Source organism: Monodon monoceros, unplaced genomic scaffold (assembly GCF_005190385.1).
Source record: "Monodon monoceros isolate NGI ecotype Baffin Bay Population unplaced genomic scaffold, NGI_Narwhal_1 Super_Scaffold_20, whole genome shotgun sequence".
Taxonomy (NCBI): domain Eukaryota; kingdom Metazoa; phylum Chordata; class Mammalia; order Artiodactyla; family Monodontidae; genus Monodon; species Monodon monoceros.
In genome coordinates, this window is record NW_021703777.1 from 39,420,285 (window position 1) to 39,440,322 (window position 20,038).

The 20,038-nt window shown below is 38.9% G+C and overlaps 1 protein-coding gene across 1 annotated transcript in view; it reads right to left on the minus strand.

Annotated features, from left to right (window-relative positions):
• Nucleotides 1-20,038, minus strand: part of GPAT3 (glycerol-3-phosphate acyltransferase 3) — a 57,767-nt gene that overhangs the window by 13,328 nt on the left and 24,401 nt on the right. The window contains exons 4-6 of the mRNA XM_029236075.1: nt 6,078-6,348; nt 2,767-2,841; nt 2,147-2,236 (exon numbers count right to left, since the gene is read on the minus strand). Coding sequence (XP_029091908.1) covers nt 2,147-2,236; nt 2,767-2,841; nt 6,078-6,348 — 436 coding nt within the window. The remainder of the gene's footprint in view (nt 1-2,146; nt 2,237-2,766; nt 2,842-6,077; nt 6,349-20,038) is intronic.

The following is a 20,038-nucleotide window of genomic DNA, read 5'->3' on the forward strand; positions in this document are numbered from 1 at the left end:
CTTTCAGTGGCTTCAGGATGATCCAGAGTAAATTCACTGTAGTTTCCTCCTTCCTATCCCCCTAAAACAGAGGTTGGCAAACTCTTCTTATCACAGGCCAGAGAGTAAATACTTTAGGCTTTGCAAGCCAGCCAATCCCTGTCAAAACTCCTGGACTCTGCGGTTTTGGCACAAAGGCAGTAACAGATAATACATAAATGAATGAGCATGGCTGTGTTCCAATAAAACTTTATTTACAAAAATCAGATGGCAGGCCACATTTCGCCTACAAGCCCATAGTTTAGTGTGCCAACCTCTGTCCTAAAGTTCAAATGGTATTTCACACTAATGAAGCAAAGTGGTTTTCTCTGGACCCATACAGAGAAGAAAGGGAACCAAATGCATAACAACGTTAGTATGTTTTCCTTAAAATTAGAAGCAATTCTACAATAGGTTGTGAACTCCTCTCCGTGTAATTAAAGCTCCTTTTCTGTAGAAGATGTTTCCTCTAATCATACTTTTAACAAAACATTTTCTTCTAATCCTCACCCCAAAACTCACAGCCCAATCACAAATCCTGTAATTTTAGAAATTTAAGGGGCCTCTTATGTTGGTAACACATGGTAAAGCCAAATGATGAAATGTTTCCCTTCTAGAAAAAAGACACAAACATCCAGTCACACAGATATAGAGAGCAAACGAGTGGTTAAAAGTGTGTGTTGGGCTTCCCTGGTGGCACAGTGGTTGAGAGTCCGCCTGCCGATGCAGGGGACGTGGGTTCGTGCCCCGGTCTGGGAAGATCCCACATGCCGCAGAGCGGCTGGGCCCATGAGTCATGGCCGCTGAGCCTGCGCGTCCGGAGCCTGTGCTCCGCAACGGGAGAGGCCACAACAGTGAGAGGTCCGCGTACCGCAAAAAAAAAAAAAAAAAAAAAGTGTGTGTGGCAGGGGCATCACAGGGGTGGAGAGTGGGAGGTGCAAACTACTGGGCAAAAGACAGGCTCAAGGATGTGCTGTACAACACGGGGAATATGGCCCATATTTTATAATGACTGTAAGTGGCAAGTTACCTTTAAAAGTTGTATAAAAATTTTTAAATTTTTTTTAAAAGATCCAGTCAGTAAAAAAAGAGACGCTTGTCCTAGAACTTTTTAAATAATGATATGAAATATAAAAAAATAAAATTTAGTTTCCAGAAATGTAATTCAAAAACAATCAAAATGACCTCCATGTAGCTAATAACTTCACTTACTACCTTTCTCCTCTCTGATGAGGGGTGAGGTAAGCAGAATGCTGGGTTCTGTTTTAAGGCTCAGTTGTGGGATTTTAGAAGTGGCAGAGCTGAGACTAGAAACCAGACTCAGGATTCCCAAGTCTAGTCCTCTTTCCACCATTCTGCAGGCCTGTCACCTTCACCATTTAAAAATTTTTACATGGATCCAGTTTAAAACCTGACTCTCCCACGTGAACCTAGACAAGCAAACCCAGAGCTTCCATTTCTTCACCCCGTAAAACAGGATAACACAGCGCCTTCTCAAAGGGATGACCTATGAGAAGTATGGGCCTGGCCTGCACACCATAAATGCCAATTTATTAAGGTCATTACATATTTATTACTATATTCCCTCTGCAAATGGATTGCTTTTGAAAAGTAGGGGGTTTTTTTGTTTGTTTTTTAAACATCTTTATTGGAGTATAATTGCTTTACAATGGTGTGTTAGTTTCTGCTGTAAAACAAAGCGAATCAGCTATACGTATACATATATCCCCATATCCCCTCCCTCTTGCGTCTCCCTCCCACACTCCCTATCCCACCCCTCTAGGTGGTCACAAAGCACCGAGCTGATCTCCCTGTGCGATGCAACTGCTTCCCACTAGCTATCTATTTTACATTTGGTAGTGTATATATGTCCATGCCACTCTCTCACTTCGTCCCAGAATGTCCTCAAGTCCATTCTCTACGTCTGCGTCTTTATTCCTGTCCTGGCCCTAGGTTCTTCACAACGTTGAAAAGTGTTTTTGTGCACTGTTATGTCTGTGACGCTCTAAGCTGTAGGGATGAACACACTGAAAATACTCTTATTTCACCTGCTTCCTCCCACCCACTACTGTCAATCACATGCTGATTTACCTAGAGAAAGGCTGGCAGGAAGCCAGCAAATACTCACTTGTTATGATAATGAATGGTACCAGAGAGCGCACGAACACAGATCCTGCAGCAAGTCAGGTGGACCAGTTCACTCAGCCGGTTTCTGAGACTGAAGGAAAGAGAAAACATTTTATTGTGCAGCTCTGGGCACTCCTAAGAAACAATACAATAAAAGCTTCAATGTGCTCCTTGACAGCAGCATACAGTTCAATTCTCACTGTCTCGCTGAGGTATTTAGGACAAAACTCTAATGGAAAATAGCTTCCACCCTGACCAACGATAAATCCTGACCAAGGACTAGCATGATAAAATTCCTGCCCAAGAAAGCTGAAGCTTCTTTGGTCTCAGCCTCATTAGCTTGACAATACTACAAGACTCTCTTGCTTTCCTTGAGTCCCTCAGTCCATTTGCTTCCTTCTCTTCATTTCCCCTTTTGAAAAGCAACTTCTGTCAATTTAAATGTAAGCATCATGGGAAATCAAATAAGTACTATGAAGATGAAGTGAGTGGCGTTTTAATACGCGTGCTGAGGCCATAAATTTGACGCAGTACATAGGAATCACACAAATATTCTCTTTGTGGACACAGCTAAGAAAACGGACAATCCTATTAATGGCTGGGAGGAAGGAAAGAGTTCACCTGCTTTCTGGCAGCTGTCCAACCAGGGTAGTTCCTATAACCAAAAAACTGATCCCAATGAAAGCCAAGGTAACCCTGAAAAGGAAAAGAAACAGTAATGCAAAACCTAGTTGAACAGTAGGGGGAAAAGGGAAGGAATATAAAGTTCATAAAAAATTAAACTGTAAATAACTTGAGGAGCATCTACGCTATGCAATATGATGCAGCCATTCAAAGAATCGGGCAAATCTATAGATTCTGACATGGAAGAATGGTTCTTTGTACATTTTGAGAAAAAAAAAGAGCAAACTTCAAAATAATGTGTAGAGTATGATACCATTTTCAAAATAACACCAAGCACATAACCAGTCTTATAGATGCATATAGCAGGCCTGGAGATTTGTTCACAAAACTGCCACGTTCAATCTATGCAATCATCAAAGGGTTAAGTGGGCTAGTGAAGAGAATAAAAGTCTTGCCCTTCTGCTTTTCTGAAGTATTTTTAAAAATTTTTTTAAATATACACATATTAACTTTTTTTTTTTTTTTTTAATGCGGTATGCAGGCATCTCACTGTTGTGGCCTCTCCCGCTGCGGAGCACAGGCTCCAGACGCGCAGGCCCAGAGGCCATGGCTCACGGGCCCAACCGCTCCGCGGCATGTGGGATCTTCCCAGACCGGGGCACGAACCAGTGTCCCCTGCATCGGCAGGCGGACTCTCAACCACTGCGCCACCAGGGAAGCCCTTAACTTCTTATATAATAAAAGAGTTTTATGCTATATAAAGGAGTCATTTCAGGTTGAAAGTAGTTAACTTACTTTGTTTGAGATACTTTGGTGTGGCACGGTGAGGTTGTAAAAGGAAAATACCTTGCAAAGGTCTGAAAATAACTTGTTTTTCTACGCTTTTTAATGATGGGGGGAAAAGGACACAACTCAAATTTTTCTCAAAGAAATTTATAGCAAATGACGAGAAAGTTTTACTTAAAGGCTCTTTCATAATAAGAGCCCCAAGTTATATCACCATGTAGGAATCCTTCCATGCAAATCTAAGTGTGGTTCCTTTGTGTGGTTCTAGATAGCTCAGAAGTTAGTAAACAAGGTGACAGACAATATCTCTCATTTCCACAGACACTTTCTCATTTTTGAAAAGTGCTTTTACTTCCAAAAGGAAAGAGTCATTCTTAGAAATGTAAACAGAATTACTCAAAAAGAAAAAGCTGAGATTTTATACCTTTCAAAATAAATGGGGCTTCCTTATAAAGGCCTTGTTAAGTTGTTAAACCTTGTTAAAGTCTTGGTTTAACACCTTTTGACACAGCGATTTGAAGGTCTGATTCAGTTTTTCTTTGGATGCCATATTTTCATGTCAGTCACTAATGCAATAACTAAATGACTGCTTAATCTCATCCATCGATTACACAAAAGTTTTAAAATAATGTTGTGCCATCTTGTCCTAATGAGAATCACTTGTTCCTACACATTAAATCAGAAGAGGTTATATATTTTAACATGTTTAACAACTGGGTTCAAAACTATTGAACATTTTTATTTGCTAAATTAACAGAAAATTCTGTTTTCCAGTCTCAGTGAGCCAACATGAGAGTTCTCACAGATGACACAAGTTTTCTGCCACAATCTGTGTTGCTTAAGAGCTTTACTGAGATACAATTCACATGTCATACAATTCACCACTTAAAGTGGCAGTTCAATAGTTTTTGCCACATTCACAGAGTTATTCAACCATCAACACAATTTTAGCACAATCTGTTTTTTAAATGCTCACTTTGTAGCAACTGCTTCTTTTAAAAAGCATTTACAAAGCAATTCTTTCCCATGAAGAGTATGTACTAAGAGTAGGAGCCTCAATTCTGGCATTTTCTTCTTGTTCTTGGCTGCTTATATTACTGGATTATCCTAAATCTGTGGTTTCTTTGCAAGAATCTTTTATGTCACATATCTATTTCATGAGCATTAATTTAAACTAGATAATAGAATCATATCACTATTTGGTGGGTACCCCCAGCAAGTGAAAGCTAACCAACATATGAGGGCATCTCAAGTACTGTGGGCTGTAAAATCCTCACTCTTTCTTCAGGTTGCCTTGGATACGGTGCCTGACCCATGGACCAAGTGAAGATGTAAGAGCTCATCTATATATTCAACTTTACTGAAATTTCATTTCTTTATAAGAATAAAAATAAAATCAATGGAAGCACTAATTATAAATAGACTAGAAACTTCTAATAAATAAAAGCTGAAACATTTCCCAAACACAACAATGGATAATCTTGTGCATCCCCAGAGTGCATGAACCCCACTTTGGGAACACTGGCTTAATGGTCAAGCAAGTGTGTCCTAATTTCACTTTGTTATCACAGCTGAAATGATTCTCCAAAGACATACCCCAACATGTACACAGTGGCAACATGAGCACGAGAAAAGAGAAAGAGCTTCTTAGAAATGTGCCTTTGCCTACACTTAAGCAATCTCTTCCCGCATAATAAATCGGAATGAGGCAAGGATAGGCCACCCTAGGGATGGTAAAGAGGTTTCAACTGATGTGCCAATTTTAGTCGGCTGGAAGCAACTGCCTGGAAAGCTGTATTGAGAGCACACCAAGGCCATGTCCAGGGAAATGAAGCAAGACAATCAACAGCAATATCATGCCTGGCACCCGTGCTACTACCTGCCATCACCACGCTAAACAGACCATAACCACTTCATCCCACTGCCCAGTGTCACCTCTTTAACTCACAATCCACACTGTGGCTCCAGTAAACTGGGCTTTGAGGCTACTTCCTCATGAGGGAGTACGCAAACTCAGAACCAAAACGGGGCCCAACTGGTGAACTTTTAATAAGAAAAGTGAGTGATCAAAATTGAACTAGGTGGAACAAATTCACCTTTCCAAATATCCCTCTCCTGTGTGGTAACCACTCTGAGGAATTTTTTTTCTCCTGTGCAGCTATGAATGGCTACAGACCAGCCAAGAGAGGCAGTCACAGTTTGGATGACACTCTGGTGAATGTGAAACTGTAAATACTCTCTCTTCTTTTTTCTAACTTCCTTTTTCTATCCATCCTCAAATTTTCCATGACTGAAAGAGCAACATGGATGCAGTTAATATATACTAGATTCTGAATACACACTTCCATTTGGGAAAAATGTGAGAGAATAAATATGTTTTTGTGGAGGTCACGTCTAGTGGTGTTTTCTAAATGGGAAGGGGTGGGTTAGTATCATTAAGACTCTCATGTGGCCATTACATACATGATTTAAAAAGAAAGCTGAACCAATTGTACCATCAAGTTACTGGGCAGGAGACGTACCTCAGAGGTAGTAGGACACAGTAGCGCACTATGACGCCCAGCACCCACACCATGGTGAGCTTCGGACTGATGTACTGGAAATTTACATTTGTCCTTGTGAGGAGATTCCATGACACTAGCTCCTCTGAGGAGAACCTCTGGGTCACTTCGTCTTCCACAATGGCTTCCAATCCCTTCTTGGAGAAATAAAACACGTCAGACAGCTCAAAGTCCCTTCCTCGCAGACCAGACAGCCCTTTTTCCATGGGTGACTCATCTCTTTGGATAATACCTTAAAAGAAAGCATCAGGACATGAGAAAATGCCATAGGACAGAAGAACAACTGATCAAAGAGGTTACTTTAACTGTGCAGAAGACAAATAAATCTAATGGGTAACATGAAGCAGATTTCAGAAATAAAAGACAAGCAACTGAGGTGGGAAAAGAGGTAAAAATCCCTGAGTCTGCATGAAATGGCTTCTACCCAATGATTTCAATTCATTACAGAGGAATTTGGTCCTCAGTAACCCTTTTGCTTGCATCTTCTCCCTACGAATCATTAGCAAAAGAACTCACAGAAACAAACTCTCCCCAAGTATAAATCTAGACTGTGTAGAAACAAAATTTATGTTTTTCCCAGATAAAAACTATAAAGCCATAAAGCAAGCAAAATGGCAGAAGGTATTACCACAAATAGCAAAAGTTTGATGTTTTTAATATGTAAAAATTATTTAATAAGAAAAACATAGGCTCCTGCAAAAACGTAAGCAAAGTTCATGAACTGAATTCATAGAAAAAAGATAAATAGTTAATAAATATTTCAAAGCCTTTTTACTAGTAATCAAAGAAACATGAATCAGACAAAGAGTGGCCTATTTGCATGATCAAATCAGCAACATGTTTCTTTAATGATAAAGTTCAAAGACAGAAATGACACAGGTACTCTCATACTCAATTTGTACGAGTGTGGAACTGGGAGCAATTTTGTCAAAATCTGTTTGGCATGAAGAAACTAAAAATAGTTTTGCTGATGAGTCAATAATTCCAATTCTAGGAACCTGTCATAAGAAAATAATCAGAAACGCAGGCAAGAGTGTTCACTGTAGCGTTTTCATTATAATAGATCCAGACAGGGACTTCCCTGGTGGCACAGTGGTTAAGAATCCGCCTGCCAATGCAGGGAACATGGGTTCGAGCCCTGGTCCGGGAAGATCCCCCATGTCGTGGAGAACTAAGCCCAAGCACCAAAACTACTGAGCCTGTGCTCTAGAGCCCGTGAGCCACAGCTACTGAAGCCCGCATGCCTAGAGCCCGTGCTCCACAACAAGAGGAACCAACGCAATGAGAAGCCCTTGCTCGCTGCAACTAGAGAAATCCCGCTCGCAGCAACGAAGACCCAATGCAGCCAAAAGTTAATTAATTAATTTTAAAAAATAGGCCCAGACAATGAGATATAGTATATCCATTAATAAAAACTATAATGTTAAGTGAAAAAAGTCAGGATCTAAAACTATGGTTTGCTCTTAACTCTATGAAATATATATATAGTAAAAATGTCCAGAAGGAAACATTAAGTGGTTATCTCTAGGCAATAGGACTAGGTTTTCCTCTTTATACTGTTATTGTATTTTCCATAAAGAAAATAATTCAAAGATTTTTTAAAGTAGCATAAGTTTAGTAGATTGAATAATGACTACTGCCACCCAGTTCTACCCACTGAATAAAAATAATAGATGAGAAGATCTTCAAAATAAAAAGTAGCTATATACACAGTGACATGGCTATCCATTTGTCCCTATGGGGCATATCACAAATGAATTTACTTCTTACATTAATTAGAAAAGTCAAGACTTAAGACGTTAAGTTCCCTGAAAGAAGATAACCTTTGATTTTCTCATTTTTCAGTTTACTAGGAAATCAATGAGGAAAGTGGAGACAGCTATGTTATCTACCCTCTGGAGAACTTGGATGTGCATCTGTAGGAGGAGCTGTAATATACCCATTTTTTGAAGGAATGGCAGCATAATGCACTGGAGTAGAAAGTGAAGAGGATCTGGAATCCAAAGTCAAGTTCTGTTAGGACAACCACCAGCTTGCTCTATGACCAGGGGTAACCAATAAGTCACCTCACTTGGTGTCCTCCTTTATAAAATGGGGGGCAGGGGGCTGGGAAAGTCCTTATAAAGGCTAAAGTTTTCTGATTTTACTTTTGAGTTTTTTGGTGGGTTTTGTTTGGTTTTGCCCACATGCAAAGCTAATACCTAACCACCTTAAGAATGACAGCACTAAAGTAAGTTCTTGAATGATCATTAGATTATCTTTTTCAGTAGCGTACTCCAAGTGGTTTAATCTCTCCTCATCTCTGCAAAGGGTTTAATCAGTATTAGAAAATGAACCAAATAGTTTTGCTACTGAATTACCCTCTTGCTCTGTAGGTACTGCAGTACCACTGAGAGCAGGTTACTCAATCCGAGCACTGGCCAATATTTAGCAGTGCAAGAGTTTCATTATTTAGCAATGTATAGACTTTTTTTTATTAAGTCTAGAAGGGAAGAGATTAACAGTTACTTGGGAAATCACTGAATGAAATATACTGGAGACAGGAGACTGCCCTTCTAAAAAAATAACCTTTTTCAGAAGGACCAGAGATAAAAATACAAGTTCAAGTTGCCTCATATTATTTAACTGAGCCAGGAGAGAAGAGATCTGTAAACAGAAGCCAACCCCTTAGCCACTACACATTTGATGTGCAATGTTTTCTCTGCCCTCTGACCTACTTTATTCTGCGTAACTCAAATAAAATATAACTCAATTTTATATTTTCCTTAAGCCTCTTTTGAAAAGTATGTGGGTAACTGCAATGTGGGTAACTGACAAAGGATTCATTTCCAGAATATATTAACATACAAAAAATTAATAAGAAAAAGTCAAAGAACTCAGTTAAAAAATGCTTAAGTATATGGCAAGGAATTCATAAAAAGAGTAAGCCTTAATGACTGACTTACTTTTAAATAAACATTTAAAACGATGTTCAGCTTCCCTATAATCAGAGAAATGCAAAAACCACAATGAGATACTATTTCATACCCATGAAGACCGATAGAAATTTTTAATTGAATAATATCAAGTGTTGGTAAAGACCTGGGACAATGGAATGTAATTAGCACAACCACACTAGAAAACAATTTGGCACTGTCTAGTAAACTTAAAGATATTCACAGCCCAAGACCCAGCAACTCTACTTCTAGGTACACCGCAGGAAGATCTGCGTTTAATAATTGCAAATATACAGAAAAACTGCAGTGATGGTTCACTTTACCCAGATCCACGAACTGCCAACGTTTTGTCACATTTGCTTTACTGTCGTATCTCTGTATGCATAAAACAATACTATTTTCTGAACCACCTGAGAATAAATTGCAGACATCATGCCCCTTACCCCCAAATATTTCAGCATAGATTTACTTAGGACATGGAGCTTCACTTATTTAACCACAGTACTTTTTTTTTTTTTGGCCTTGCCGCGGCGCTTGCGGGATCTTGATTCCCCAACCAGAGATTGAACCAGGGCCATGGCAGTGAAAGCACCAAGTCCTAACTGTTGGACCACCAGGGAACTCCCATAACCACTGTACAATTATCAAAATGAGGAAAGTTGACATTACTGCAACACGAGTATCTACAGACCTTATTCAAATTCTAACAATGGTACCAATATCTTTCACAGCATTTTTTTCCTGGTCCAGGATTCAACCCAGGATTGTACAATACCTTTACATGTCGTCTCTGTAGTTTCCTATTATATGAAAAGTTTCCTCAGCCTTTCTTTGTTTTTCAAGATACTGACATTTCTTAAGAGCACAAGCCATTTATTTTGTAGAATGTCTCAATCTGGGTTAACGTGATGTCTCTTCATGCTTAGATGCAGGTTGTACACTTTGGGCAGGAATACTATGTAAGTGATGCTGTATCCTTCTCAGTGCATCCCATGGGGAGGCACTGATGTCAGTTTGTCCCATGATTTGTGACGTTTAATTTTGACCACTTGGTTTAAGGTAGTCAGTGCTTACAGGGTTCCCCCACTGTGAAGTTACTATTTTTCTCTTTTTGATTAATAAGTGGATAATTATTACCTATAAGTATCTATAAAAGGGAGATGCTTTGAAACTACAGAAATATCCTGCTCCTCACACTTTCACCCCAAATAAATTGGTATTATGTGTCTTTTTTTTTTTTTTTTTTTTTTTTTTGCCATGCGCGGGCCTCTCACTGCTGTGGCCTCTCCCGTTGCGGAGCACAGGCTCCGGACGCGCAGGCTCAGCGGCCATGGCTCACAGGCCCAGCCGCTCTGCGGCATGTGGGATCTTCCCGGACCGGGGCACGAACCCGCGTCCCATGCATCGGCAGGCGGACTCTCAACCACTGCGCCACCAGGGAAGCCCTATGTGTCTTTTAAAATAGTATTTTCTCTCTCCTTCATTCCTTCCACATTTATTATTTGGTATTCCACTTTAAGGAAGAGCTTTTTCCTTATATTCTAGAGAGCTTCTTATAAAATTGTGCACAAACAGGCATATATAAGAACATCTTGCCACATTGTTTATAATAGCAAAATAGTGGAATCAATACGAAGGTTCATTCAATAGGTGGATATACAGCAATGTATACAAATATCAGGACTTCCCTGAAGGTCCAGTGGTTAAGACTCTGCGCTTCCACTGCAGGGGGCACGGGTTTGATCCCTGGTTGGGGAACTAAGATCCCACATGCCACCCACATGGCGTGGCCAAGAAAAATTTAATTTAATTTAATTTTAAAAAAATATATACAAATATCGAATCATTATGTTGTACACCTGAAACTAATATAATGTTATATGTCAATTATACGTAAATAAATGGAAGCTCATATTTTTTAAAATGGATGTATGAAGTATATACTACACAGCAGTTAAAAGAAATTAACTAAAATTTACCAAATTAGATAATTTGCAAATATCAGAAGGAACAAACATTTCAGAGTAATATGTGAAAGGTGATATTTTTATAGAGTTTGAATAATGCAAAACAATAAATACTATGTATTGTTTAAGAATACATACATGTATAGGGGAAGTATGAAAATATGCATAAAAATAATAAACATCAAAATCAGAGTAGTAGTTTCAGGTTTGGCAGGGCAATGGAATCAGGGAGGGATAAACAGGAGAATTTGTTTTGTAAAGCTTTATTTATTAAATTAGGTGGTGGCTACACACGTGCTATAACCAAGAAAAAGAAAAAAAAAAGTTACATGGAACTGACAATTGTTCCCAAGATGAAGCTCTATATTGTAAGAGAGCAGGTACTAGCTTAAGAGCTCTTTAATAAGGCACACAAAACCTGAAATTAGGTATTATAAAATTAGATGTCAAAAGAAGCACTACTGAATTTATAACGTTACTTCCTTCCTAAATATTGACTACTGGAGGGTCAGAAATACTGACTGAATTCTCCCTAAGTATGAACTTCTAACAGGAAAAAATATTCAATTCACTCCACGTATAGGGGATACTCACTATGTATCAGGCATCAAAATACACCTTAGAAAAAGAGGAAATATTTCTTTTGACACCAAAAACTGATCATAAGTAGACCAAAAGTCTTCAAAATATAGATATAAGTACATATCAGATTTAACTAGCACAGACAGTTTCTATACTGGTTTTACTGTCATTAAGGAAACCTCGTTATTATTAATAAATTAATCCTGATCCTTCAGAGCAACCCACAGATCTTAAATTGGTAAAACCCTGATTCTAGAAAATATTTCCTTTTGTTTTGCAAGTTAACCTCAAAAAGGGAAAGCCATAAACATTTGAACTTTGTCCTTAACCAGTGCTTTGGCCAACTCGACAAGGTTCATGCTTGGATGAAAATAAAATTAGAACAATTATATCTAATGCAAGAGATGAATTGCACAAGCTGCCTGTGCCACCTGCCTTGAGCAAGTCACTGGTACATAAATAATACCAGCTATGAAAGGCCTGTTAAAAGAAATGGAGGCTGAAGTTAAAACCATCTCAAATATAATTAACTCTAAATTAGCTGAGTGAACTCTTGGAATAACTGCCCATTTATAAATCACACTAGTTTTTCCATCTTCCAGCTGTAAAGTATGCTTTCTAGGTCAGCAATTATGGAAAATCAGGGTCCACCACAGACCAAAGGTGGATACAGCAGGCTTATGTATAGAAGTTGATCCTTAACCTACCAATAGGCTATATTCCAAAAGTCAGAAGCTCAGAGTTTAAAACACACTCTCTCATGGAAACTTTGAATTAGTCTGTTTGAGCTAGAGTCCTATCCAATCATAAGCCTAATTAACCCAAAATATACATGATCATATAGTAGCAGTACCATGAAACAGAAATCTCCTTTAGCACTATTTCCACAGGAAATTTAAAAATTAAATCTGGCTTGGAATCAACAAAAACAAAACAAAAAACTTCCTTGTCTTGTAGTGACTTAGAGGGGGCGTTAGGGGCACTTTCTGGGACACTGTTAATGTTCTATTTCTTGATCTAGATGAGAGGTCCATGAGTACATTTACTTTGGGAAATCCATCAAGTTGTACATTTATAATTTTATACTCTTGTCTATGTATATTATGCTTCAATTTTGTAAAAATTGTACTTGAGATCTGCTGTACAGCATGGCCTATAGTTAACAATACTGTATTGTACACTTAAAATTTTGTTGAGAGGGTAGATCTTATGTGAAGTGTTTTTACCACAAGTTTAGAAAAAAAAGAATTGAAGGAGACAATATCTGTTAATCCCCTATTTCCATGATTTACCTATTATAGGATTAAATAAATACTAAATAGTATTAAATAAATACTTAAATAAATACGTCCCTTAAAAACAAAAAAAAAGTTTACTCTATATCCCCCTACTCAATTATTAAGCAATTGGGCAGGAAGGAGTTTACCTGTCCCAGCTCCAACTAGTGGTGGCAAGGTCCTTTTTCTACTATGAGAATCTCCTCTGAGGGTCTCCGGTTCTTGGCAAGAAAGCCAGGCCTACATTCTTCCCTCCCATGCCCCAATATCCTTCCTGATCCATAAATGTGATTGGCCTGATTAAAGAGACCAGGGTAAAGTAGCTGTAAAGATTAATTGTATGTGGGCTTCCCTGGTGGCGCAGTGGTTGACGGTCCTCCTGCCAATGCAGGGGACATGGGTTCGAGCCCTGGTGCAAGAAGATCCCACATGCTGCGGAGTAACTAAGCCCGTGCGCCACAACTACTGACCCTGTGCTCTAGAGCCTGCAAGCCACAACTACTGAGCCCGTGCGCCACAACTACTGAAGCCCGTGCACCTAGAGCCCATGCTCTGCAACAAGAGAAGCCACCGCAATGAGAAGTCCGCACACCACAACGAAGAGTAGCCCCCGCTCACCGCAACTAGAGAAAGCCAGCGCGCAGCAACGAAGACTCAACGCAGCCAAAAATAAGTAAATAAATTTATTTTTTAAAAAAAGATTAACTGTATGCGGTTGGGGCTGGGGAGTGGGGTGGATCAGAGCAGCTGGGATTAAAGAGCGGAAATATTCAGTGCCAGCCTCCGGAGAGATAAGACCCATGTTCAATCCCTTAGGCATAGTTCAAGGTCCTTATACAATTCTAACAAGCCAGAGCGAAGGACAGATCCCTGAACAGACCACTGAGCTCTGTCCTCATTCTTCTCCAGTTCATTAATCATCATAGATATTAACACACTAATGAGCGCATCAACTACGCTGTCCCCCAACTACACAGGTTTCCAGTCCACTTTTTGCCAACTTTTTTCAAAATAATTTACCATCGCAAGGCTAAGCTTGAGATATACCATGTGCAAAAAATTCCCTGGGCCGTTAGTCAAGTTACAATTTCCAGCACATAAATTAGGCGATTTGACTATGCTTATTTCACAGTGAATCCTTCGTGTTCCTGACTACCACTGTTCTCCTTCCTAAGTACTTTTTAAAAATCCAGTTTACTGTTATTAACTTAGTTAAGTGTAATAATGGTATCCAGATTATGTTTTTAAAAAGTCAGATTTTTGAGATGCATACTAAGGTACTTAGAGGCAAAATGACATAACATCTAGTTTTAAAATACTCCCACAAAAGGACACTCATCAAGGCGAGAGTACGGGGGATGGGGGTATGGGATGAATTGGGAGATTGGGGTTGACATATAACACTATTGATACTATGTATAAAATAGATAACTAATGAGAACCTACTGTACAGCACAAGGAGCTCTACTCAGTGCTCTCTGGGTACCTAAATGGGAAGGAAATCCAAAAAAGAGGGGATACATGTATATGTATAGCTGATTCACTTTGCTGTACAGTAGAAACTAACACAACATTGTAAAGCAACTATACTCCAATAAAAATTTTTAAAATGAGTCACTACAATTATACATTAAAATACATGACAGCACACACACACAAAAAAGTGAGAATACAATGTTTCTGATTGCTTATCTGTATTCTCTGATTTTCGACATTGCTCACATACTACCTCTGTAATTAAACTTTTAATTAAATAAAATACTTCCACAAAGAAAAAACTGAAAAAAAGGATAGATAAAGCAAATTCTTGTTGAATTAGGGTGATGGCTATAAGGGAATTAACTGTACTATTCTCTTTACTTTTTAAAACTGAATACTGTATTTTCTTTTTAATCTGTTTAAGAAACTCATTTGAAATGTCAGTTTAGCTGGGAATCAATTTCCTCATCTAAATCTCATTCATTCGTTCATTCAGTCATTACAGAGAGAGTTCCAGGCCAGGCACTAAAATATTCAATACACAGATGGGAGAGGGAAAAAAAGAAATTGAACTAACTCAGTAATTCTCAAGCATGGCTGCACATTAGAATATCTTTGGAATCTATAAAAGTAAAGACATCAGGGTCCAACCCCAAATCAACTAAATTAAAATAACTACACTTTTTAAAATATATAGGAATGGGAGAAAAACTATAAGGAAAGATATCAAAATATTAGGTCTTTTCTGGGTAATAGGATTTCATATGGGTAACTTTTAATTTTCTTATACATCTGCAACGTCTAATTTTTCAGTAAAGTATATGTATTATTTTACATAGTGAGAGAAAAGTACTAAAAATGCTATTTTTAAAAAACAAAACGAGGGCTTCCCTGGTGACACAGTGGTTGAGAGTCCGCCTGCCGATGCAGGGGACACGGGTTCGTGCCCCGGTCCGGGAGGATCCCACATGCCGCGGAGCGGCTGGGCCCGTGAGCCATGGCCGCTGAGCCTGCGCGTCCGGAGCCTGTGCTCCGCAACAGGAGAGGCCACAACAGTGAGAGGCCCGCGTACCGCAAAAAAAAACAAAAAACAAAAAACCCCAAAATGAGATATGTACTACTACTTACCCACCACATGGCTATAATTAAAAGGGCCAAAACTACCAAGCACTGAAGGGGCTATAGAATGCAGACACAGCTCTGAGAGTGTACAACCATTTTGGAATACCATTTAGCAGTTTCCAACAGTTAAACACACTTGTTTACCCTATGACCTGGCAATTCCGCTTCAAGGTATGTACCCAAGAAAAACAAGTAAACAGGTTCACAACAATGGTCATAGCAGCTTTATTCCTAACAGCTAAAAACTGTAAAATAACCCAAATGTCAATCAACACAATAATGGGTAAACAAATTTTTATGTATTTGTATAAAGAAATACTCCACAACAATTAAAAAAAAATCCACTGATTCATGTAACATGGAGAAATCTCATAAACATTATGCTGCTTGAAAAAAACACAAAAGAGCCCATTCTATATGATTTCATTTATGTGAATTTCAAAAAAATAGGAAAAACTAATTGATAGTGACAGAAATCAAAAGAGAGCTTACAATGAGGACTGAGGGATGAGTCACGCCTACTAGGCAGGACCTGAGAGAACTGTGAGATCATGAATATGTTCAGCTGAATCTGGGTGGTAGTCACATTGGTTTACAAGTATGTAAAAATTCATCTTGTTGAACAGTTGATATTTGTGCAGTTTAATGTATGTTAATTATGCCTCAATTTTGGGGGGAATCAGAAAACTGTTACAGGGACTTCCCTGGTGGTCCGGTGGGTAAGACTCCACGCTCCCAATGCAGGGGACCCAGGTTCAATCCCTGGTCAGGGAACTAGATCCTGCATGCTGCAACTAAGAGTCTGCCTGACGCAACAAAGATCCCATGAGCCGCAACGAAGACCCAGTGCAGCCTAAATAAATAAATTTTTTTTTAAAGAAAACTGTTACATTTAAGAGTCTTCACAACTTTTAGCTATAATCCCAATTAGAGGCTCTAGCCAATCATACCTACCCTTCCCACGAATAATTTTTGTCTTCCTTCCTAAACTAAAAAGACAACTGACATTTATTGAATGCTTCCTGATGCCAGACTGTGTGCTAAACCCTTGACATGTACACTCATGTAATCCCCATAATCCTATGAGGTATTGTCTATTATCCCCATTTTACAGACTAGGAAACTAAGGCTCAGGATGATTGGGTAACTTACCTGGAGCCATGGGGAGAGAAAGGAATAGAACCAGCATTTGAAACCAAGTCTGTGACTCCAAAACCAAATGTTCTCTCATATTCTAAACCTTCAAATTCCATGTCACTCTGTCCAACAGTTGCTCTTTGACAAACCTCAAAGATGTAAGATCTTTCCCATCAACTCCACATCAGCCCCAGTTCTTCCTTGCTAAAGAGAAGCCCTGAGTAGCACTTCTACTGAGTATCTGTCCTACCTTTGAAGGAAGAAATGGAACTTTGATATGGGAAAACCTATAAGTGGCCTCCATCTGTCATTAATCTGGACACGCACTTGTCGCTGACTGACTTAGGCTTAATCATGCCTCCCAGGAAGCAGGAACTCAAGTCACTGGTTTATTTTTTTCATCTGGGGCAGGAATCTTTTACAGCCTGGAGCACACCCCATTAGGTCTTCCTACAATAAGCCCAATAGAAAACAGCCCCTGGGCAGTGGTCCATTTAATACTCCCTCAGTTTGTAGTTCAGCCAGGTCCGAGTTGCCCAAGGAGGCTGTTCTGTCCAATCTGTGATTCAGCACACAGATGTCCTGCCGGTATCCTTCCTCTTCAAGTCCTCTCTGAGGCAGAAGCAGCTGCCCCAGGCATCTTGCAGGCTAGTCAAGGTTTAGAAAGGATAATCACCCTTGACGTTTTATTGTTGTCACTGTTAGGGTTTATTCTAAAGTCATTTACCTCTGTTATATCCTCATTAACCTGGACTGTCACCCAGCCAAGGTTTGTAGAAAACAGCCTCTATACAACCTGCTATATCCTCAGCCATGACTCTACATTGAGTTCAAGGTCTCTGAGCCAAAGACAGATTGACTGTAAAACTAAGAAGGTTAAGCTTCAGTCTCCTCACCTGCACGGCCCCTTCCAAGCTCCCACACCTAATTTTGTGTATTCTTTTTCTTAAAGAGAGTCTCCAAATTGTATAAGCTTCAGGCCCCCAGAACCTGGATTGGTCCCCACCTCTGAATCAAAATATCATTTTGTTGCTACAAGCGACAGATCTATGTTAACCCCTCACCCTACAACCTAAAATGATTTAGAAGAAGAAATACTTAGGATAAGAGAAACATGTTATTACCAGCAAGTATTAGAACACTGAGAGTTCACAGACACACATTAACATCTTTCTGCTTAGTTTCACCTATTATTGATAATATTTTATCTATTTGATTGTCAAATTAGCAATATACTTGTAAGAGGGGTTGCTGTTGGCTAGGTCATTTTTTGGTTGCTGTTTTAAGGTTTGAAGTTTATCTCTTCTTGGAAGTAGAGAGATCGGTAAGGATGAAAAACAAAAATATGAATACAATGCAAACTGAAGGAAAAAAAACCTCACTACATAAAAGTTTCACAAGTGTCCCTGCTTTAGAATTAGACTTGTATGTACCATAAAAAAACAAGGGGTCCATAAAAAGAAAAGGGGGCAAAATCAGCAGAACTATCATGACCCATGATACACATGAAATGTGCTCAAAATAAATGCTGACTTAGCATCTCCTTTGGTTCCCTAAGAGCTACTCAATCATGATTGCCTAGTTTTTAAAAAAGCTTTAGAGTTATGAAACTACTCGTGCTCCCCCCCCCCGCAGTAATGCTTCCCCAGTTGGCACATTTAAGAGTCACATTCAACTTTTTTTTTTTTCACATGAAAAGGGTAAAGTTAACTTTAAACACCTACACATCCCACTAGTTAATCCAAGTAAGAAAAACAAAATAAGGACAGGGGTGAAAGTCCACATATAATACAAAATAAGAATTTACAAAGAAGAACTAACATAAACAGAAAAGTATAAAAATCATAAGAAACAACGTTGCACAAAGTCCTATGCAAATGAATATAATAAAAAGCTAGTCAAAATGGATAGCTTTCTAACTAAGAAAACATTACTAATACTGACACCAAGAGATGAATGCTCTAAACGATGGGGGGGACGGTTCAGGCGGTAATGTGAGTGCTGGGGAGCAGCAGATGAAGCTTTGCGCGACCACCACTCATTTCTTGCTGTGCGGCCCAATTCCTACCAGGCCTCATACCCGGGGATTGGGGACCCCTGCTCTAAAGAGAACCATTTTCACAAATGCAGTAATGTTGTGAGGAGTAAGGAAACTTTACCTGTCCCAGACCCGAACCGTTTTACAAGGAATTTTAGCAAACCTTTAAATCTGAGAAGAAAGGGCATAAAGGGGGAAGGAGGGAAGTAAGTAGGTAGGTAATACACTAATCTCAAATATAAAGATCAATTGCAAAAATCCTAACTCCAATTTTGGCACAGTTTCCAGCACCATATTATGACTAAGCAATGTTTAGTCCACAAAGATGACTCTAATATTAAGCTATTAATGTAATTTACCATAATATGCCTAAGGGGGTGGGGGGAATACTCATCACCAAATATGCTGAAAAGCACGACAAATTCAACATTCATTCTTGATTTACAAAACAAGCATCAAGAAGTATTTCCCATAAGATGGAAAACTAGATCAAAGCCAACCTGGCGCTTACAGGGAAGACGCTGCAGGCACTACAGCCTGTCCCCAGCAGGAACAGCAACTAACACCACTGCTAGTCCATGCTATATTGGGGTAGCAGACAGCACAATTAGACAAGGGAAAGAAATGAAGTATAAACTGGCAAAGAAATAAAATACAAACTAAAGTCGAATAAGAAGTGGTAAAACTAGCACTACTAAGATAAAATAGCTGCATGCCTGAAAAAAAGAAAAAGGAAATCTGAAACCTACATAAGTAGAATTCTTACTTTTTTATATCCTCCTGCCTTACTAAAATCAAAGCTTTCCAATATACAAACAACAATCAGTTAGAAGATAAGATGGAAGAAGAGACTTCATTTATAATATCTACTGGAATTATAAACTTAAGAGGAAATGGACACTGTCTAAGGAAAACTTTCAAACACCTCTGGAGGGTACAAAGAAACACCTAAACAAATGGAAAGATGTAATGTTCTTGGAGAAGAAGACTCAACACAGATACGGTCAAACCACCCTCAGTAAACTTATAAATTTACCACAATGCCAATAAAAATAGATAGTGGTATTTCCTCTGGAACATAGACAAGCTGAATGTCAAGACCATACGGATCATAAGCAAGAATTCACAAGACAGTTCTGTAAGGAAAAGCAATGAGAACAACGATCCCTGCCAGATATTAAAATGTCAATAATTAAAACAACCTACCAGTACATGAGAAGACAAGTAAACATTGCAGAATAGAAAGTTCAGGAATAGATCAAAAACTATACTAGAATTCAGGAAATTATTAAGGTTGCATCACAAATCATCTGGGTAGAGATGGGCTTTTTAATAGACAGTGTTGCAACATCTGGATAGCCATCTGGACAAATACACCAGAATA